A 23,340-nucleotide genomic window follows, 5' to 3' on the forward strand; every position below is an offset into this window, starting at 1 on the left:
GACTGCGTGGTATGTGAATATATCTCAATAAAATGATGATTAAAAAAAAAAAAAGATCATTACCCATTTGGAAATACTGTAAATATGAAAGTGACTGAAGATTTTTACAGGCATATTGTTTTTTTCCCTACATTTTATATTTATTCCATCACAAAAATCCATATTCTAAGATCAAAAGAGATCAGGCATGGTTTTTTGTTTGTTTGTTTTTAGAGTAATAAAAATGTTCTAAAATTGATTGTGGTGATGAATGTACAACTATGTGATGACACTGTGAACAACTGATTGTATACTTTGGATGGCCTGCATAATGTCTGAATATATCTCAATAAAACTGTTTAAAAATCCATTATTTCTTTTCTTTGGGATTAGCTGAAGATAATAAAACACATTTTCCCAATTCTGTAGACAGCATGATATAGAAAGAACAGAGTTAATACCCAAATAAGAAGAGTTCTTTCCTTATTTTATAAGGTAAATGGACAGCATATTTTAAAAACATTTATCTTCCGTAAGGCAGTACAAACAATTTCCAGTTACACCATTAATGTCTAACAGTAGTATTAACCATTTTTTCCAGACAGACGGGAATTTTAAACTTGATGACTAATGCTTTTGTTGGCATCTATAATGGAAGAAAAAATTTGGTCCCCAGAATATGTACTTCTGCTTCATACTCTTCAGCCAGCTAGCTGTTAGTGTGAAGAAATACAGCTCTCTAAATTATTTCAGTGCTGCCATTTAAAGGCAGGTTAAATAAATATTGGGACCTCATCAAGCTGTTCTGTGCCTACATCCTTCCTTTATTTATATTGTTAGTCTGAGCTTCCACAAAATACAATCTCTTAGCTGATAGAGGGATGACAGACTTTGTCAGACTGACTAGAGGGAAGAAAGAGTGGCATGGAATTGCAAAATGCACCCTTCACAGAGGAAATGACATGTCTCTAGACGAGATGTATCTTCTGACAGTTCTTAAACAAAATCAACTTATTCCACACTTACTACATGCCAGGCACTGTGCTAAGCACATTTCCTTCATTCCCTTCATACTTGAAGTCCTTCTTTGTTTCCTGTTAAAATTCTTCAAGATCTGTCTCAAATGATATTTCCTTCATGACATATTTCTTCCTTATAATTCTAACTGGTATTGAGCTTTTCTGAAAGGATTTCACAGAATCATGAGATTTTGGAGTTGGAGGGCTCTTAGAGTCACTTAACCTAAGCTTCCCTCTGAAGCCCAGAGAGAAGTGACTTTTCCAAGGTTACACTGCTGCTGAGTTGGGAGTTAGCAATTTTGAATGGGCTTCACAGACATCAAGATCTATAAAGACCTGTCTTCTGCACCAGGCTGCAAGTTCTTTGAGGGTAGGGACCAAGTCTCGTTCATCTCAGATTTTCCCAAAAGCACAGTCTGGAGATAATTGCCTGTCTAGCTGGTTTAGTTAGAAAAGGAAAATCATGGGTTTGACTGCTTGGCAACCATGCTGCTGTAGAAGCCAAAAGCCAGTTTGTACCTGAAATTTTCTATCAACGTAAGTTCCAAACACAGAGTAACCAGAAGTAGAAGAGAACTGTAACTTTTAAAAGCTGCGTAGGAAGAGAAATTCCATGACATGGGGCAACTCTGTTCTATTAAAAACAGGAAAAGGTCTTCTAACCTTACAGTGAAGTTGTTGATGTGTGCTAATTTTCCCCAGTTGGATTACCGTTAATAGTGAAATAAAAATAAACCTTCAATAGATTGTTTTTTCTTAAAAAGCACATTCACACACAATCCTTTTTAAATGTGCACGTGTCTCCCATTAGAAAACCAGCATATTATGTGAAAAAACTGACAACATTTTCAGGAATGTTTTTAAATGTTGGCTAATTTCCCTAGCAAGGATGCCCAATGTCTGAAGGGCACAAGCTTTGAAAAGCGCTATGGAATTTCCAACTAGTACAGAATTCCCAACTAGTGGGAAGTTGGGAATTCTAGGTTTTAGTTTGCAACTATTCCATTCATCTGTCTTTCCATCCATTCACCCATTTCTTCCTTTAACAAATATTTACTGAGTACCCACAATGTGCCAGGCACCTTGCTGTGCAGAGCAGCAAACCAGGCAGATATGGAAATTACTTTCCAGAGAAGAAGATACACAATAAACAAAAGAAACAAAGAAGACAAGTACAGATTATAATAAATGCCATAAAGGAAATAAAGAGAATGAGAATAATAGGAGGGGAGGTGACAATAGGAATACTTTATTCTGACTAGCCATGCATCACATATCCACTGAATTTTTCTGTTATTCAGATTTCCAACATGTAAATCTAAGAGGATGAACTGGATAACATCAAAGTGGAAAGAGCCCTGAAGTAAGAAAACTGAAGCTTGAGTCCTGGCCTTGTCTGTAAACTATACCTGTTCTGTCTCCCTGCTCACAGACGCTGTGAGGCGAGTGTGAAAGTCCTTGTGAATCAAAGTCACCTTCAGACTAACCCCACAGATTAAGAGCTGTCCTTTCACTTCATTATGACTGGATGTTTACAGTCTTATAGACTGTACAACTGGGTGTTTATCTTTATTTTCACTAGAGAAAAGCTCTGAGAACTTCAAAAAACACTAGATTAAATTTTCTATTCTGCTATTTCTAGACAAGAAGAATAACTACTCTATGAATGGGATAATGAATTTGGTAAATCAGCATTGATTAACCCAATTTGTGATAACATATTCTTCTCTGTGGGTCAAAAAAAACCACTATTTTTTGTCTTCTCTCCTTTTTATTTGCACTAAGTTTAAGGAAAATCAATTTTTCATAGGCTGAAGAAAAAACAACAAACAGAACTCCAGGAAAACCATATTTCCTTTAAATTTTGGCTACTAATCTTGGCTACATAGCCCAAGATTAGCATCCTTCAATGAAAGCCTGTCCACTGTATCAAAGAAGAGAAACCGTACCGAGTGTAAAGTGCCATTATTGGTTACTGCAGGAAGGCGGGCCCACCGCTCATTTTCCAGTTCTTCATTCACTTGATTCATTGCACTCTTTAGCCAGGTGTCCACAGAAACACCAATCTGTTTCAGCAGGTCCAGCCGGGCTTCAGCTTTCAACTTTATTATCTAAGGAAACCAAGAAAATCGTCAGAAATCAAGGCTTCTTTTTTTTTTTTCAAATTTGATTTTTTTAGTCATTCCTGATCTACTGATTAGAACAATCTTGATATTCACAAGCATCTCTTCTTTAATACAGATGCTAATTTTTCACATAGAGAGCAAGTGAGTAAGTGTGTGCACACAGGAACCGAAATCAGGGCCTCCTGATGATGACAGACAGTGCACTCACATTTTGACAAGACATAGTATTGATGACGCATCAAATATTAGCTATGAATAGAAAGAGATTAATGTGCCATAAAGTCTGCTTTCTTTTCTTGTGAATAAGGCTATATGTCAGAGCATCCTGAAACCTAGCATTTCAATAGCCTAATCCTGGACTTTTTCTTCTTTTCTGTAATCCATCTTTAATAGTCTGTGAATGATCTTATCATGCCACTCCCCTGCTTAAAAACTTCCATGACTTCTTAACAAATTCTTAACCTGGAATAAAATATCTTCTACAATTTGGGCTGACTTATTATTTCATTCTACTGCTTCCCACACACTCAGTGCTCCCACAGCATTGTATGACACACACTTTTCCTCCAACGCATCATGTGTCTTTGTTCATACCAGTCCCTGTGTATACAATACCTTTTCATTCAAGTATTTTCTATTCCTGGTAAGTTCTTATCTTTCAAGAATCAGTTCAAACATTACCCTTTCTATGAAGATTTTCCTAAACATCCCTCCCATCCCTCCTCCTTCCTTTGGCAGTTAATCACTCCGTTCTCTGCTACCAAAACACTCTGTAGGGATCTATATTATAATGCAAAAGAAACTAAGTTATCCTTAGCCATTTAATTGTTTACCTTTTTGATACAACTGAGGTCTCCTGTAGGACTGGAGCACTGACATTAATTGCTGTTCTCTGGTATGTAGCATGTGTTCTAAAATAAAAGCACTACTTCTGCTTTTCCTCTAAGAAAAGATTTTACTTTGAACAGACCACCATTTCAGCTGAAATTAAACTTAAAAAACTGTCATTCAATTACACTGAGTTATGAACTATTTTTCCCAATAATTTTAATAAAATCTTTCCCTTTAATAACATTCTTCAGCACAAGCTTAAACAATCTCCCCTTTGACTTAGTTTGTTGATTAACAATAAAGTCTATTTTGCTTTTTAAATTAAATTATGATGCAGCTGTCTGATGTTAAGAGAGAACAGAAAGGAATTATGAAACAATATTTTGAAGCAGTTCCTCTAGAATTCAACAATGATTATGGTTTGTACAATGGAAAAGGGATAATAGGCTACTAGCCAATACAAGTTTGGAGTTTAAAACAATCTTGGACATTTTATTTATCTCATTAAGTGTCGAGTAGTTTTCCTCTAGAGAATCACTAATTCCTCAAATATAGTGACAGCAAAGCACTGTTGTGTTCTTCCAACACAGAAAGCCTTCTGTATGAGGAAGAAGGATAGGCAAACAATTTTAATCTTAAAAAGTTGGAGAGACCAAAGCAAAGTGACACCTTCCTCCTCCAACATCACTGTCAAAAATAGGGATTAAGAATGAAAGTTTCCTATTCTCTAAATTGAAGAAAAAGATTCTCTGTTCTTTGACTCTGGTTCAAGTCATAAGGAAGTAACCATAGAACCAATTTTAAACCTGTCCCAATCAAACTGTAACAGCCTTCCTCCAGTACTCGTGCCTCTGAAACTCAGCCAATCGTGACAGCCCCACGCTTCTGAACGACCGCCAGTCAACCACAGCCCTCTCCAGTAATCACGCCTCCTTCCTGCTTCTCACAGTCTGCCAATCCCGAAATGTCATGGCTAAAAGTAAGCCAATCTATAAAACACTTCCATTTTTGCAAATCTGCCAATCTTTGAAATCCATGCTTTTTGAAATCCTATGCATCAGGCTCTAGCTTTGTTGAGAGAGACTGTGCTTTGTGTAATTCTCTTTTGCTTAGAAAGTAAAAAATTCAGTTTCACTGTTTCAGATATTGGAGTGGTGGTCAATTCCTTCAACATTTGAAGGTTTCAGTGAGATAATTTTGAGGACCCAATTTGGAGTTCTGTGGGATTTACAGATAAACAAGTGTGCTCACCGAGTCCTTTTGGTATACAATTTTTTGATCACCCTCTGGATTCTTTGCTGGGTGAATCAGTAACAATAATGAATGAGCTCTGAATTGTTTCACTGGGCTCTCATTGCTTGTTTTCCTAAGATTTGAAACATACAGATCTTTAGAGATAAACTGCACACAAAATTCATCATTTTAACTATTTTAAAGTGTACAACTCAGTGGTTTGTAGTATCATATAGCTCTTTATATAAGGTAATTAGACTTTTTGGTTTGAAGGTGTACTTTTTAGCAAATTCTGAATTTTTTTTTTTCTCTAATACTTTTTTTTTGAGATAGGATTCACAAACCACACAATAGACCCATTTAAAGTGCACAATTCAACGGTTCTTAGTATATTCACAGAGTTGTGCAACTATCACTCAAACCAATTTCAGAACATTTTCATCACAACCACAAAGAAACCTGTACCCTTTAGTCTCAACCTCAATTCCTTCACTAACCCAGCACTTAAGAACCATGATAAATTCTGTCTCTATAGATTTGCTTATTCTGGACATTTCATATAAATGGAATGATGTAGTATGTTGTCTTTTGCGACTAGCTTCTTTTAATTAAGGAGATGTTTAAGTTTCATCCATGCTGTAGCATGTTATCAGCACTTCATTTTTTATGGATGAGCAATATTAAATTATTGGATATGGTACATTTTGCTTATCCATTCATCAGCTGATGGACATCTGGGTTGATCCACCTTTGACTATTCTGAATAATTCTGCTATAAACATTTGTGTACAAATTTTCATGTAGACATATATTTTATTTCTCTTGGGTAAATACACAGGAATAGAATGGCTGTGTCTTATGATAACTCTACATTTACCCATTTGAGTAAATGTCAGACTGTTTTCAAAGTGGCTGAGCATTTTACAATTCCACTAGCAGTGTATGAGAGTTCAGATTTTTCCACATTTTGGCCAACACTTATAAATGCCTGTCTTTTTTATTCTAGCCACTCTAATGGGTGTGACTGTGGTAATTTATTTTGTTTTTATAGCAGTTTTAGATTTACAGAAAAATTGAGCAGAAAGTACAGAGTTTCTATAAACTTCCCTCCCCTCCTTATCCATACCACCCCCAATACAGTTTTTCTTATTATTCACATCTTGCATTAGTGTGGTACCTTTGCTAGAATTGATGAATCAATATTTATACATTATTATTAACTAAAGGCTGTGTTTATGTTAGGGTTCACTCTTTGTGTTGTATATTTCTATGGGTTTGGACAAATGCATTACAGTGTCATACAGAATAGTTTTACTGCCCTAAAATTCCCTGTGCTCCATCAATTTATCCCTCCCTCCCTCCCCCTGAATCCCTGGCAACCACTGATCTTTTCTGTCTCTGTCTTTTTGCCTTCTCCAGAATATCATATAATTGGAATAATATTTATGTAGATTTTTAATGCTAGCTTCTTTCACTTAGCAGCGTGCATTTAAAGTTCCTCCGTATTTTTCTAAGGCTTGATAATCCATTTCTCTTTCTTGCTGAATAATATTCCATTGCATGTATGTACCAGGTTGTTTATGCATTCACCTACTGAAGGACATCATGGTTGCTTCCAAGTTTTGGCAATTATGAATAAATCTTCTATAAACATCTTGTGCAGGTTATTGTATAGATATATTTTCTAGCTCATTTGGGTAAATATCAGGGGAATGTTTGATGGATTGTATGGTTTGAGTAGTTAGAAGAAGTAAGAAACTGCCAGACCGTCTTGCAAAATGGCTGCATATTTCACATTTTCACCAGCGATGAATGAAAGTTCCTGTTGCTCCACATCCATGCCAGCATTTGGTGTTGTAGTGTTTTGAATTTTAGCAATTCTAGTAAGTGTGTAGTGACAAATCTTTTTTTTTTAATTTGAAATTCCTAATGGCACATGATGTTGAGTGTCTTTTCATAATTATGTTTGCAATCTTCATATCTTCTATAGTGAGATGTCTTCAAATCTTTTGTCCATTTGCTAAAGTATTTTTTTAAATTTTTAATTGTGGTAAAATATATAAAACATAAAAACCATTTTAACTATTTTAAGTAGACAATTGTTTGACATTAAGTATGCTGATAATACTATGTATTTTTCACCTCTATCTATTTTCAGACTATTTCATCATCCCAAACCAAAATTCATACTCACATAGAAATAATTCACCATTACCACCTCCCACTACCCCTGGTAACTATTATTCTGTTTTCTGTCTCTATGAAATTGCTTATTGTAAGCATTTCATATAATACTTACTTTGTGTCTGGTTTACTTAACTCAACATGATGTCTTCAGGGTTCATCTATGTTGTATCACATTCCAATACTTCACTTCTTTTTAGCCGAATCATGTACCATTGTATGGTGTTTTAGCTTCCCAGTTGCTAAAACAAATACCATACAATGGGTTGACTTAAACAATGGAAATTTACTGGCTCATGGTTTTGAAGCTAGGAGAAGAAAAACTGAAGTGTCAGCAAGGCAATGCTTTCTCCCTGAAGACTGTGGTATTCTGGGGCTTGCTGCTGGTGATCCTTGGCTTTTCTGCCACCTGGCTGTGTCTTCTCCTTTCTCTTCTTGGTTCTGTTGACTTCCAGCTTCTGGTTGTTCCCTGTCACTTCTCTCTGTGGCCTTCTCTATAAGGCCTCAAGTAAAAGGATTAAGACCCATCCTGATTCAACTGGGCCACATCTTAATGGAAATAACCTCATCAGAAGGTCCTATTTACAATGGGTTTGACACCCACAGGAATAGATTAAGATTAATAATATGTTTTCTGGGGTAAATAACTCTAAGTCACTACATATGGATATATCACATTTTGTTTATCCATTCATCTGTTGATGGACACTTGGGTTACTTCCACCTTTTGTCTATCATGAATAATGCTACAATGAACACTGGTGTACAAAAATCTGAGTCCCTATTGCCAATTCTTTAGGGTATATACTTAGGAGTGGAACTGCCAGGTTACATGGCAATTCTATGTTTAACTTTCTTAGGTTCTGAGGAGCCACCAAACTGTTTTCCACAGTGGTTGCACTATTTCATATTTCCACTGACAATGTGCGAGGGTTCCTATTTCTCCACATCTTCACCAACACTTGGATTTTCAGTTTTTAAAATAATAGCAATCCTAATAGGTAAGAAGTGCTATCTCATTGTAGTTTTAATTTGCATTTCTCTAATGGCTTATGATGTTGAGCATATTTTCATATAATTACTGGCCATCTGAATATTGGAAAAATGTCTATTCAAATCCTTGGCACCTTTTTTAAAATTCAATTTTATTGAGATATATTCACATACCATGCAGTCATACAAAGTGTACAATCAATTGTTCACAGTACCATTATATAGTTGTGCATTCATCACCAAAATTAATTTTTGAACGTTTTCATTACCACACACACAAAAGTAATAAGAATAAAAATTAAAGTGAAAAAGAACAATTAAAGTAAAAAAGAACACTGGGTGCCTTTTTTTTTTTTTTTGCCCTCTTTTTCTACTCATCCATCCATACACTGGACAAAGGGGAGTGTGATCCACATGACTTTCCCAATTACATTGTTACCCCTCATAAGCTACATTGTTATACAATTGTCTTCAAGATTCAAGGGTTCTGGGTTGTAGTTTGATACTTTCAGGTATTTACTGCTAGCCATTCCAAGTCATTAGAACCTAAAAAGGGTTACCTATATTATGTGTAAGAGTGCCCACCAGAGTGACCTCTAGGCTCCTTTTGGAATTTCTCAGCCACTGAAACTTATTTCATTTCATTTCACATCTCCCTTTTGGTCAAGAAGATGTTCTCCATCCCAAGATGGTGGGTACAGATTCCTCCTTGGGAGTCGTAATTCCACACTGCCAGGGGCCTTGGTCCATTTTTTAACTGGGCTGTTTATCTTTTTGTTATTGCATTGTAGGAGATCCTTATATTTTTTAAGTATTAAACCTTTATCAGATATATAGTTTTCAAATATTTTCTCCTATTCTGTGGTTGTCTTACCACTTTTTTGTTAATGCCTTTTAAAAAATGTTTATCTAGTAACATATATACAACTGGAAATTTCTCCTCTTAACCACATTCAAATATATAATTCAGGGTGTTTAATTGTATAATTCGAACAATGACAATGTTTGCCACTATCACCACCGTTCATTACCAAAGCTTTTTCCGTTACCCTAAACAGAACTCTGTACCAATTAAGCATTAATTCCTCATTCCCTAGCCCCAACCTGGCCCCTGGTAACCTGTATTCTAGTTTCAGCCTCTGTGAACTTCTAATTATTTCATATCAGTGAGATCATACAATACCATGTGAACAGACAACAGTCCATATTTCTGTCTTTGTGCCAGTTCCATTGTATCTCCACTGTATGTCCTTTGGGGTCTGGCTTATTTTGCTGAACATTATGCCTTCAGGGTTCATCTGTATTATCACTTGTATGGGAACTTCATTCCTATTTATAACTGAATACTCCATTTTATGTATATATCACATTTTGCTTATCCATTTATTTGTTGATGGACACTTGGGTTGCTTTCATCTTTTGGTAATTGTAACTAATGCCCCTATAAACACTGGTGTGCAAAAATCTGTTCAAATCCCTGCTTTCAACTCTTTGGGGTCTGTTTCTAGAAGGAGGATTTCCAGGTCATATGGTAAATCTGTAGTAAGCTTTCCAAGGAATCACCAAACTGTCCTCCACAGCAGCTGCACCATTTTACATTCCTAATAACAATGAACAAGGGCTCCATGCCTTTTTATTTTTAAACAGTAGCAAGTATAGTGGTGTGAAAGGCTATCTTATTGTAGATCTGATAAAGGTTTAATACTTAGGATACATAAGGATCTCCAACGATGCAATAACAATTGCATTTCCCTAATGGCTAATGATGCTGAACATCTTTTCACATGCTTATTGGCCATTTGTGTATTTTCTTTGGAGAAATGTCTATTCAAGACTTTCGCCCTATTTTTTTTTTTATTTTGAAATAAATTCAAAGTTATGGGAACAATTGCAAAAACAATACTAACCCCATACACACAATTCCATCATACCCTGACCCCTCTCCCCTGATAACCCAATCCACCAACTTTTAACATGCTGTCACATCGCTATTTCTTTCCCTCCCTATCATCCATCATCTATTGCTCTTTCTTCTGAACATATGGGAGCTAGATGCTCACACCCTTGAACAAACACTATAATTCGCATATACACTTCCCATGAATAAGAACATTCTTTTATGCAATCCCATTAAGAGCAGCTAAGAAGTACAAGAGATTCAACAATGATACAAGGCTTACACTCTATATTTCCTTTTCCTTATGTCTCAACTGTGTCCCTTTGAGCCTCCTGTCCTCCATCCTCCAAACCCATCCAGGTTCATCCTTGGCATTCAATTGTCATCTTCTTAGACTGTCTTTTTTTTTTTTTTTCAATTGTGGAAACATATATACAGCCTAAATCTTCCCATTCCACCCCCTCCCTAGCCTTCCTTTACTGGGATTAATCACATTTAGAATGTTGTAATGTTCTTTCCCACCATCCATTACTAGAAATTTCCCTTCACCTCAAACAGCAACCCTACACTCATTTCTTAACTCCCCATTGCCCCTTCCCCCATTTCTCTTAACCCATACTCTACTTTTCATCTCTATGGTTATATTCTCTAATAATTTCTTTGTGTTTACTGTGGGGCTTAAAATTAACCTCTTAAATCCATAACAATCTTGTTTTTCTTTGATACCACCTTCATTTCAATAGGACAGATAAACTATGTTCCTATACTCCTCCATTCCCCCACCTTTATATAGTTGTCTAAAATTACATATTTTACGTTGAGTTCAAAACCACTGATCTGTCATTAGAGTTTGTGTATTTTATATCATGTAGGAAGTAAATAGTGGAGTTACAGTTCAAAAATTATTGACTTCTATTTGTATTCCATTGTGTTTGGAGAATGTGTTTTGAGTATACTCAAAAAAAAATTTTTTTTTTTTTTAATTTCTTGAGGCTTGTTTTATGTCCCAGCTTATGGGCCCTTCTGGAGAAAGATCCGTGATCACTAGAGAAAAACGAGTGTCCTGGTGATTTGGGATGTAAAGTACTATATATTTCTGTTAAAATTCTCTAAATCTCTTTCTCCTTTCTTTGTTTCTCTGTTGGTAGGGCTCTCTTTAGAATCTGAAGTAGGGCAGGTCTTTTATTGGCAAAGTCTCCCAGCATTTCTTTGTCTGTGAAACATTTAAGTTCTCCCTCAAATTTGAAGGAGAGTTTTGCTGGATAAAGTATTCTTGGTTGGAAATTTTTCTCTCTCAGAATTTTAAATATGTCATGCCACTGCTTTCTCGCCTCCATGGTGGCGGCTGAGTAGCCACAACTTAGTTTTATGTTGTTTCCTTTGTATGTGGTGAATTGCTTTTCTCTTGCTGCTTTCAGAACTTGCTCCTTCTCTTCAGTATTTGAGAGTCTGATCAGAATATGTCTCAGAGTGGGTTTATTTGGAATTACTCTATTTGGAGTTCGCTGGGCATTTATGCCATGTGTATTTATGTTGTGTAGAAGGTTGGGGAAGTTTTCCCCAACAATTTCTTTGAATACTCTTTCTAGACCTTTACCCTTCTCTTCCCCTTCTGGGACACCAGTGAGTCTTAAGTTTGGACGTTTTATTTTATCTATCTTATCCCTGAGATCCATTTAGATTTTTTCAATTTTTTTCTCCATTCTTTCTTTTGTTCTTTCATTTTCTGTAATGTGGACATCTAGGACACTGAGACGTTGTTCAACTTCCTCTAATCTTGTATTGTGAGTATCCAGAGTCTTTTTAATTTGGCCAGCAGTTTCTTTTACTTCCATAAGATCTTCTATTTTTTTATTTACTCTTGCAATGTCTTCTTTATGCTCTTGTAGGGTCTTCTTTCTATCACTTATATCCTTGGCCATGGTCTTCTTGATGTCCTTTATTTCTTTTAATTTTAATTTTTATTTTTTTTCAAATCTCTCAGCCACTGAAACTTTATTTTGTTTCATTTTGCTTCCCCCTTTTGGTCAAAAACATTTTCTCAATCCCATGACGCCAGGTCCAGGCTCATCCCTGGCAGTCATATCTTTTTTTTTTTTTTTTTTTTTTAATCTTCATTTTATTGAGATATATTCACATACCATGCAGTCATACAAAACAAATCGTACATTTGATTGTTTACAGTACCATTACATAGTTGTACATTCATCACCTATATCAATCCCTGACACCTTCATTAGCACACACACAAAAATAATAAGAATAATAATTAAAGTGAAAAAGAACAATTGAAGTAAAAAAGAACACTGGGTACCTTTGTCTGTTTGTTTGTTTGTTTCCTTCCACTATTTTTCTACTCATCCATCCATAAACTAGACAAAGTGGAGTGTGGTCCTTATGGTTTTCCCAATCCCATCGTCACCCCTCATAAGCTACATTTTTATACAATTGTCTTCGAGATTCATGGGTTCTGGGTTGTAGTTTGATAGTTTCAGGTATCCAACAGCTACCCCAATTCTTTAGAACCTAAAGAGAGTTGTCTAAATTATGCGTAAGAGTGCCCACCAGAGTGACCTCTCGGCTCCTTTTGGAATCTCTCTGCTACTGAAGCTTATTTCATTTCCTTTCACATCCCCCTTTTGGTCAAGAAGATGTTCTCCGTCCCACGATGCCAGCTCTACATTCCTCCCTGGGAGTCATATTCCACGTTGTCAGGGAGATTCACTCCCCTGGGTGTCTGATCCCACGTAGGGGGGAGGGCAGTGATTTCACCTTTCAAGTCGGCTTAGCCAGAGAGAGAGGGCCACATCTGAGCAACAAAGAGGCATTCGGGAGGAGGCTCTTAGGCACAAATATAGGGAGGCCTAGCCTCTCCTTTGCAGCAACTGTCTTCCCAAGGGTAAAACCTACGGTAGAGGGCTCAACCCATGAAACCACCAGTTCCCTATGACTGTGGTCATGTTAGCAACCATTGAGGTGGGGTAGGCCAATACCCCTGCATTCTCCACAGGCTCCTCAAGGGGGCACTACATCTTTTTTTCCTTGTTTTATCCTTTTTTTTTTTTTTAACCTTTTTTTCCTTTTTAAATCAACTGTATGGAAAAAAAAATTAAAAAAAAAAAGAGAAAAAGAAAAACATACAATAAAAGAACATTTCAAAGAGACCGTAACAAGGGAGTAACAAAAAGACAACTAACCTAAGATAACTGCTTTACTTCCAACCTGTTCGTACTTCACCCCAAGAAAGTTACATAATACAGCAACATTTCTGTGAACTTGCTCCTACTATATCCATCAGAAATTAACAGACTATAGTCATTCCTGGGCATCCCCAGAACGTTAAATACCATATCTGTTCTTCTTGGATTACTGTTCCCCCTTCCTTAATTGCTTTCTATTGCTAGTTGCCCTACATTCTACATTATAAACCATTCGTTTTACATTTTTCAAAGTTCACATTAGTGGTAGCATATAATATTTCTCTTTCCGTGCCTGGCTAATTTCGCTCAGCATTATGTCTTCAAGGTTCATCCATGTTGTCATATGTCTCACAAGGTCGTTCCTTCTTACTGCCGTGTAGTATTCCACCGTGTGTATATACCACATTTTATTTATCCACTCATCTGTTGAAGGACATTTGGGTTGTTTCCATCTCTTGCCAATTGTGAATAATGCTGCTATGAACATTGGCGTGCAGATATCTGTTCGTGTCACTGCTTTCCGATCTTCCGGGTATATACCGAGAAGTGCAATCGCTGGATCGAATGGTAACTCTATTTCTAGTTTTTTAAAGAACTGCCAGACTGACTTCCAGAGTGGCTGAACCATTGTACAGTCCCACCAACAATGAATTCGAGTTCCAATTTCTCCACATCCCCTCCAGCATTTGTAGTTTCCTGTTTGTTTAATGGCAGCCATTCTAACCGGTGTTAGATGGTATCTCATTGTGGTCTTAATTTGCATCTCTCTAATAGCTAGTGAAGCTGAACATTTTTGCATGTGTTTCTTGGCCATTTGTATTTCCTCTTCAGAGAACCGTCTTTTCATATCCTTTGCCCAGTTTATAATTGGGCCGTCTGTACTATTGTCATTGAGTTGTAGGATTTCTTTATATATGCAAGATATCAGTCTTTTGTCAGATACACGGTTTACAAAAATTTTTTCCCATAGAGTTGGCTGCCTCTTTACCTTTTTGAGAAATTCCTTTGAGGTGCAGAAACTTCTAAGCTTGAGGAGTTCCCATTTATCTATTTTTTCTTTTGTTGCTTGTGCTTTGGGTGTAAAGTCTAGGAAGTGGCCGCCTAATACAAGGTCTTGAAGATGTTTCCCTACATTATCTTCTAGGAGTTTTATGGTACTTTCTTTTATATTGAGATCCTTGGTCCATTTTGAGTTAATTTTTGTGTAGGGTGTGAGGTAGGGGTCCTCTTTCATTCTTTTGGATATGGATATCCAACTCTCCCAGCCCCATTTGTTGAAAAGACCATTATGACTCAGTTCAGTGACTTTGGGGGCCTTATCAAAGATCAGTCGGCCATAGATCTGAGGGTCTATCTCCGAATTCTCAATTCGATTCCATTGATCTGTATGTCTATCTTTGTGCCAGTACCATGCTGTTTTGGCAACTGTGGCTTTATAATAAGCTTCAAAGTCAGGGAGTGTAAGTCCTCCCACTTCGTTTTTCTTTTTTAGAGTGTCTTTAGCAATTCGAGGCATCTTCCCTTTCCAAATAAATTTGATAACTAGCTTTTCCAAGTCTGCAAAGTAGGTTGTTGGAATTTTGATTGGGATTGCATTGAATCTGTAGATGAGTTTGGGTAGAATTGACATCTTAATGACATTTAGCCTTCCTATCCATGAACATGGAATATTTTTCCATCTTTTAAGGTCCCCTTCTATTTCTTTTAGTAGAATTACATAGTTTTCTTTGTATAGGTCTTTTACATCTTTGGTTAAGTTTATTCCTAGGTACTTGATTTTTTAGTTGCTATTGAAAATGGTATCTTTTTCTTGAGTGTCTCTTCAGTTTGTTCATTTCTAGCATATAGAAACATTACTGACTTACGTGCATTAATCTTGTATCCCACTACTTTGCTAAATTTGTTTATTAGCTCTAGTAGCTGTATCGTCGATTTCTCAGGGTTTTCTAGATATAAGATCATATCATCTGCAAACGACAGTTTTACTTCTTCTTTTCCAATTTGGATGCCTTTTATTTCTTTGTCTTGCCGGATTGCCCTGGCTAGCACTTCCAGCACAATGTTGAATAACAGTGGTGACAGTGGGCATCCTTGTCTTGTTCCTGATCTTAGAGGGAAGGCTTTCAGTCTCTCACCATTGAGTACTGTGCTGGCTGTGGGTTTTTCATATATGCTCTTTATCATGTTGAGGAAGTTTCCTTCAATTCCTACCTTTTGAAGTGTTTTTATGAAAAACAGATGTTGGATTTTGTCAAATGCTTTTTCAGCATCTATTGAGATGATCAATTGATTTTTCCCTTTTGACTTGTTAATGTGTTGTAATACATTGATTGATTTCCTTATGTTGAACCATCCTTGCATGCCTGGAATGAACCCCACTTGGTCATGGTGTAGGATTTTTTTAATGTGTCTTTGGATTCGATTTGCAAGTATTTTGTTGAGGATTTTTGCATCTATATTCATTAGGGAGATTGGCCGGTAGTTCTCCTTTTTTGTAGCATCTTTGCCTGGTTTTGGTATTAGATTGATGAACTTCATAAAATGAGCTAGGCAGTGTTCCATTTTCTTCAATGTTTTGAAAGAGCTTGAGTAAGATTGGTGTCAGTTCTTTCTGGAAAGTTTGGTAGAATTCCCCTGTGAAGCCATCTGGCCCTGGGCATTTATTTGTGGGAAGATTTTTGATGACTGATTGGATCTCTTTGCTAGTGATGGGTTGGTTGAGGTCTTCTATTTCTCCTCTGGTCAGTCTAGGTTGTTCATATGTTTCCAGGAAATTGTCCATTTCTTCTACATTATCCAGTTTGTTGCCATACAGTTGTTCATAATATCCTCTTATAATTTTTTTAATTTCTTCAGGATCTGCAGTTATGTCACCTTTTTCATTCATTATTTTGTTTATATGGGTCTTCTCTATTTTTGATTTTGTCATTCTAGCTAGGGGCTTGTCAATCTTTTGATCTTCTCAAAGAACCAACTTTTGGTGATATTTATCCTCTCTATTGTTTTTTTGTTCTCTATATCATTTATTTCTGCTTTAATCCTTGTTATTTCTTTTCTTCTACTTGGTTTAGGATTGGTTTGCTGTTCACTTTCTAGCTTCTTCAGTTGATCCATTAGTTCTTTGATTTTGGCTCTTTCTTCCTTTTTAATATATGCATTTAGTGCTATAAATTTCCCCCTCAGCACTGCTTTTGCTGCATCCCATAGGTTTTGGTATGTTGTGTTCTCATTTTCATTTGTCTCTATATATTTAGCAATTTCTCTTGCTATTTCTTCATTAACCCACTGATTGTTTAGGAGTGTGTTGTCTAACCTCCAGGTATTTGTGAATTTTCTAAGTCTCTGATGGTTATTGACTTCTAATTGTATTCCATTGTGGTCAGAGAATGTGCTTTGAATAATTTCAATCTTTTTAAATTTATTGAGGCTTGTTTTATGTCCCAGCATATGATCTATTCTGGAGAAAGTTCCGTGAGCACTAGAAAAGTATGTGTATCCTGGTGATTTGGGATGTAATGTCCTATATGTCTGTTAAATCTAATTCATTTATCAGATTGTTTAGGTTTTCAATTTCCTTATTGGGCCTCTGTCTGGCTGATCTATCTATAGGAGAGAGTGATGTGTTGAAGTCTCCCACAATTATTGTGGAAACATCAATTGCTTCCTTTAGTTTTGCCAGTGTTTCTCTCATGTATTTTGTGGCACCTTGGTTGGGTGCATAGACATTTACGATTGTTATTTCTTCTTGCTGAATTGCCCCTTTTATTAGTACGTAGTGGCCTTCTTTGTCTCTCAAAACATCTCTGCATTTGAAGTCTATTTTATCTGAGATTAATATTGCTACACCTGCTTTCTTTTGGCTGTAGCTTGCATGAAATATTTTTTTCCATCCTTTCACTTTCAGTTTCTTTGTGTCCCTGTGTCTAAGATGAGTCTCTTGTATGCAACATATTGATGGTTCATTTTTTTTTGATCCATTCTGCGAATCTATATCTTTTAATTGGGGAGTTTAATCCATTTACATTCAACGTTATAACCGTGAAGGCATTTCTTGCATCAGCCATCTTATCCTTTGGTTTATGTTTGTCATATTTTTCCCCTCTGTCTATTAATATCCTTTATTGTACCCATACCGAATCTCTTTAGTACTGAACCTTTCTCCAAGTCTCTCTGTCCTTTCTTTGTTTCTCTGTCTGTAGGGCTCCCTTTAGTATTTCCAGTAGGGCAGGTCTCCTGTTAGCAAATTCTCTCAGCATCTGTTTGTCTGTGAAAAATTTAAGCTCTCCCTGAAATTTGAAGGAGAGCTTTGCTGGATAAAGTATTCTTGGCTGGAAATTTTTCTCACTCAGAATTTTAAATATATCGTGCCACTGCCTTCTTGCCTCCATGGTGGCTGCTGAGTAGTCACTACTTAGTCTTATGCTGTTTCCTTTGTATGTGGTGAATTGCTTTTCTCTTGCTGCTTTCAGAACTTGCTCCTTCTCTTCTGTGTTTGACAGTGTGATCAGAATATGTCTCGGAGTGGGTTTATTTGGATTTATTCTATTTGGAGTTCGCTGGGCATTTATGATTTGTGTATTTATATTGTGTAGAAGGTTGGGGAAGTGTTCCCCAAAAATTTCTTTGAATACTCTTCCTAGACCTTTACCGTTTTCTTCTCCTTCTGGAACACCAATGAGTCTTATATTAGGACGTTTTATGTTATCTATCATATCCCTGAAGCCCGTTTCAATTTTTTCAATTTTTTTCCCCATTCTTTCTTTTATGCTTTCATTTTCCATTGTGTCATCTTCCAGGTCACTGATTCGTTGTTCAACTTCCTCTAGTCTTGTACTATGAGTGTCCAGAATCTTTTTAATTTGGTCAACAGTTTCTTTAATTTCCATAAGATCATCCATTTTTTTATTTAGTCTTGCAATGTCTTCTTTATGCTCTTCTAGGGTCTTCTTGATCTCCTTTGTATCCCGTACTATGGTCTCATTGTTCATCTTTAGTTCTGTGAGTAGCTGCTCTAGGTGCTGTGTCTCTATTGTTCTTTTGATTTGGGTGCTTGGGCTTGGGTTATCCATATCGTCTGGTTTTTTCATATGCTTTATAATTTTCTGTTGTTTTTGGCCTCTTGGCATTTGCTGAACTTGATAGGGTTCTTTTAGGATGTGTATACCAATTGAAGTCCTTATCTGTAATTTATCAGATCTAGAGCTTCATGGAGTACACTTTCTCTAACTAACCAGCAGGTGGCGTCCACGAGCCACCTGTTCTCCACAAGCCAGTTCTCCCCTGCTGTGCTTTGGCGGTGAGTGGGGGAGTGAGTCTTGTGGGGTCCAATTGGTGTACCAAGCTTGCGTGTGTAGTTGGTGTTGCCCGCCCTGTATATGGGGCGTGTTTCTGGGCAGTCAGGGAGGGGGGGTGGCTCTAACAATCAAATCTCCCTGGTGATCCTGGAGTTTTAAAGCTGCTGCAATAGTCTAATCCTTCAGTTCAGTCCTGCCACAGTTTGTCTCTGCCACTGACCCACAAGTCCTTGGTATTGGCGTATGGCTCCTGAGACTTGCGAGTGGGTGCCTCTTCCAGGCCGTGCACCCCGTGGTCCTCTGTTGAGGGATGTCTGTGCTATGTCACAGGTGAGTGCCGTCCCCCCAGGATGGTTCTGGGTTGCTGAGCTGTGTAGGGAGGCTCCCAGTCTGCTGAAATGATGGCTGAATGGGGCTTTGTTAATTCACACTGCTCCACCTTCCCAGCTCTGGGACAATCAGCTGAGGTTGCAGGGAAGGCTAATGTCCACGCCCAGTTTTGTGGAGTGTGCCTGTTATCTGAAGCCCTTCCGTCACACTGGGTTGTGCGGGGCAGCTCTGGGCTATGGGGCTGGCGATGGGCAGGAGTGTTTCGTGTCCACCAGGATGATGGCTGTGAGCGGACACCCCCCTTTTCTTGGGAAGTTGTGGTGTTTCGTGAATTTTCTCAGCCACTGGATTATTGCCTTTTGTCTCAGAGCTCTCTTAGTTGTGCTCTTGTCTTGACTTGCCCAAATTGCAAGTCTTTGAAGCTTTGTGTATTGGGCTTCTTAGAGTAATTGTTTTAGAAAAAGAAAAAAGGATTAAAAAAAAAAAAGAAAAGAAAAATAAAAGGGGGCCCTCCTCACAGATCTAATGGGTTATTGAAATGCTAAGAGACAAAGCAATTAGGGCCATTAAGGAAAGGTCCACAGGGCAGAGAGATCAGCTTTTCTTCGGGATTTGCATATGAGCCTGAGGGCCTGAGCTCTGCCCTTCCCCTTTCTATGTTCACCAGAACTCCAAAAATCCTCCACTTTTATTTTGGAGTTTTTCGTGCTGTTTTTTTCTATGTCTGTCTCCTCTCTGCTGGGCTGGCTGCTCTCAGATTCTCTGGTTTCTGGTCTCAGTCTATCTATGGTTGGAGTTTGGATCAGTAGAATGAGTTTCTGATAAGGGCTGCCACTGCAGTTCTCCCTTCTCCTTCCCGGAGCTGACAGCCCCTCCTCCCACGGGACTGAGCCTGGCAGGGAGGGGTGCGGGTCCCCTGGCCGCAAAAACTTACAGATTTCGCTGATCTCAGCAGTTCCACATTTTCATGAGTGTTGTATGAAGTATGCCCAAAGTCAGATCGCAGTTCCTGGCTTTCTACCTACTTTCCTGGAGGAGTAACTAAAACTTACAGCTCACCAGTCCGCCACCTTGCCCCGCCTCTCCTTGATGTCCTTTAAATCCTTTGCCATGTTTTCATTCCTTGATTGTAGTTCTTTGATTAATTCTGCCAAGTACTGAGTTTCTTGCGATATCTTGATTTGTGTGTTTGGAGTTGGATTCTCCATATTGTCTGGTTTTATCATATGCATTAAGATTTTCTGTTATTTTTGGCCTCTTGGCATTTGTTTTGCTTGATAGAGTTCTTTCAAATTGTAAAAAAAAAAAAAGGATATAGATCAAATTTTTCAGAAACACAGTTTGGTGACGTACACTTTCTCTAACTAACCAGCAGATAGCGTCTGTGAGTCACCTATACCCCTCAAGTCAGTTCCTCAACCTTGTTCCGGCGGTGTGTGGGGAAATGATTCTTGTGGGGTTCAGTTGGAGAACTCAGTTTGGGTGTGTTGCTGGAGTCGTCCGCCCTGAATGTGCAGCGTGTGTACAGGTGGCCATGGAGAAAGGGCAGTTTTAATACTCAAATCCCCCAGGTTCCCAGAGATTCAATGCCACCACAAGAGTCTAAGCCTTCATTTCAGTTCAGCCCCAGACCCTCTCTCTCGCTGTCCCACAAACCACCGGACTTGGCGTAGCGTCCCTGGGTTCCCCAAGCGGGTCCCCCCTCCCAGCCGTGATCCTCTAGGAGCTCAGCCGAGGGAATGTCGTGCTAAGTCACCAGTGCGCGCTGTCCCTCAAGGGAAGCCCCAGGCCGCCGGGCCGTGCAGGGGCGCTCTCAGCCTGAAGCAAAAATGGCCGAACAGGGAGTCTCAACCCCCTCCTCCTTGCACAGTTCCTCCTTCCCAGCTCCGGGACACCTGGCAGGGCTCCGGGCTGTGGGCACAGCCCTGGGCAGGAGTTTATCGAGCCCTCCGGGGAGCCAGCTGCGAGCCGCGGGGTTTCTTTCAGCTTCCGGCTCTCTCCTCTGTTCCCCCGGCCCCAAGGTTATCTGCAGTGGACTATCCTCCAGGCCAGACACCGAGAGGCCGCCCCAGCCCCCTCTTACTGTGTTTTACTGCATGGTTCCCACTCTTGCAACTGCAGCCGCTCCTGGGTTTTTCCCTTTTTTTTTTTTTTTTTTTTTTAAAGAGCCAGTCAGTCTCCAAATGCCAAGCCCTGACTTCCCCACAATGCCATGCGGCTGCGGGTCTTCCAGCCAGCTTACTCACTCGTTTCAGAATGGAGACTCCCAGTTTCACCAAGTATACGGCCCCTGTGATACTAGCAGAACTTGTCCAGCTGGCGCATCGCTGTAACCGGTATTCTGGGTCACTTTCTGGTTTTTATCTAGTGTTTTTCACGGAGGTGTTTTTTTGCCCTGTCTCACCTAGCTGCCATCTTAGTTTCTCCTCGCCCTATTTTTTAAAGGGCTTTATATCTGTGTTGTTGAGTTGTAGGATTTAGTTAAATAGTCTGGATATTAAACCCTTATTGGATATGTGGTTTCCAAATAGTTCTCCCATTCTGTAGGTTATCTTTTTACTTCCAAGATGAAGTCTTTGATGCGTGAAAGATTTTGATGACATCCCATTCAACTATTTTTTTTCTTTTGTTACTTGTGCTTTGGGTGTAAAGTCTAAAAAACCAGTGCCTAACACAAGGTCCTGGAGATGCTTCCCTAGGTTTCCTTCAAGAAGTTTTAGTTTTCAATCTTTTATTTAGGTCTTTGATATATTTGGAGTTAAATTATCCATATGGTGTCAAGTAGGGTCCACTTTCATTTTTTGCATATGGATACCCAGTTTTCCAATCATCATTTGTTGAAGAGACTACTCTCTACCCATTGAGTAGACTTGACACCCTTGTAAAAAATCAGCTGGACATTCAGGGTTTCATTCCTGAACTCTCAATTAGATTCCACTGGTATATATGTCTGTCTTTGTGCCAGTTCCATGCTATTTTGATTATGTTAGCTTAGTTAAAAAGTTTTAAGATTGGTAAGTGTGAGTCCTTGAACTTAATTCTTTTTCATGATGGCTTTGCCTATTCAGGACCCCTTAACCTTCCATACAAATTTGATGATTGGCTTTTCAGTTCAGCAAAGAAAGTTGTTGGAATTTTCATTAGGATTGCATTGACTCTGTATATCATTTTGGGCTGAATGACTTAACAATATTTAGTCTTCTGATCCATGAACACAGAATGGCTTTCCATTTATAGATCTTTGATTTCTTTTAGTAATGCTTTGTAGTTTTCTTGTGTGTCCCTTGGTAAATTCATTCTTAGATATTTGATTCTTTCAGTTGCTATAGATTTTTTTTTTTTTTGATTTCTGTTTCAGATTTTTCATGACTGGTATATAGAAACAATACTTGTTTTTGCACATTGATCTTGTACCCCACCATTTTGCTAAATTCTTTTCCTAGCTTTGTAGTGGATTTGTTAGGATTTTATATATATAGGATCATGCTACCTGCAAATAGGTAAAGATTTTATTCTTCCTTTCCAATTTGGATGCTTTTTATTTCTTTTTCTTGATTAGCTGCTATAGCTGGAACTTCCAGTACACTGTTGAATAACAGTGGTGCCACTGGACATCCTTGTCTTGTCCCTGATCTTAAAGGGAAACTTTCAGTTTTTCAGCACTGAGTATGATGTCAGCTATGGGTTTTTCATAGAGACAGAAAAATCATGCATAAAATACAAGGTTTCCATATACCACCCTATTATTAACACCTTGCATTAGTGTGGTACATTTGTTTCAACTGATGAAAGAACATTTTATAATTGCACTATTAACTATAGTCCATTATCTATTATTTTTCACTCTATTTCATTTATCTCTGCTCAATCTTTGTTACAGTATTTCCTTCCTTCTGCTTGTCTTGGGTTTAATTTGCTCTTCTTTTTCTAGATCCTCCAGTTGTGAAGCAAAGTCTCTCTCTTTTTTAATGTAAGCACTTAGAGCTTACATTTCACCGTGTTTGCTGCATTCCATAAGTTTTGGTACTTGGTGTCTCCATTTTCATTCACCTCAAGATATTTGCTAATTTCCCTTGTGATTTCTTTTTGACCCATTGGTTGTTGGGAGTACACTGTTTAATTTCCACATATTTCTGAATTTTCCAGTTCTCCCTCTGATATTGATTTCCATTCTGCTGTGGTCCGAGAAAACACACCATATTATTTCAGTATTTTTGAATTTATTGAGTTTTATTTTGTGACCTACAATATGGT

The 23,340-nt window shown here is 38.0% G+C and overlaps 1 protein-coding gene across 1 annotated transcript in view; it reads right to left on the reverse strand.

Annotated features, from left to right (window-relative positions):
- The window catches only part of FCHSD2 (FCH and double SH3 domains 2), a 442,594-nt gene that overhangs the window by 37,151 nt on the left and 382,103 nt on the right, over positions 1–23,340 (reverse strand). The window contains exon 13 of the mRNA XM_037840535.1: positions 2,948–3,109. Within this exon, the coding sequence (XP_037696463.1) occupies positions 2,948–3,109 (162 nt within the window). The remainder of the gene's footprint in view (positions 1–2,947; positions 3,110–23,340) is intronic.

Source organism: Choloepus didactylus, chromosome 6 (assembly GCF_015220235.1).
Source record: "Choloepus didactylus isolate mChoDid1 chromosome 6, mChoDid1.pri, whole genome shotgun sequence".
NCBI classification, from domain to species: domain Eukaryota; kingdom Metazoa; phylum Chordata; class Mammalia; order Pilosa; family Megalonychidae; genus Choloepus; species Choloepus didactylus.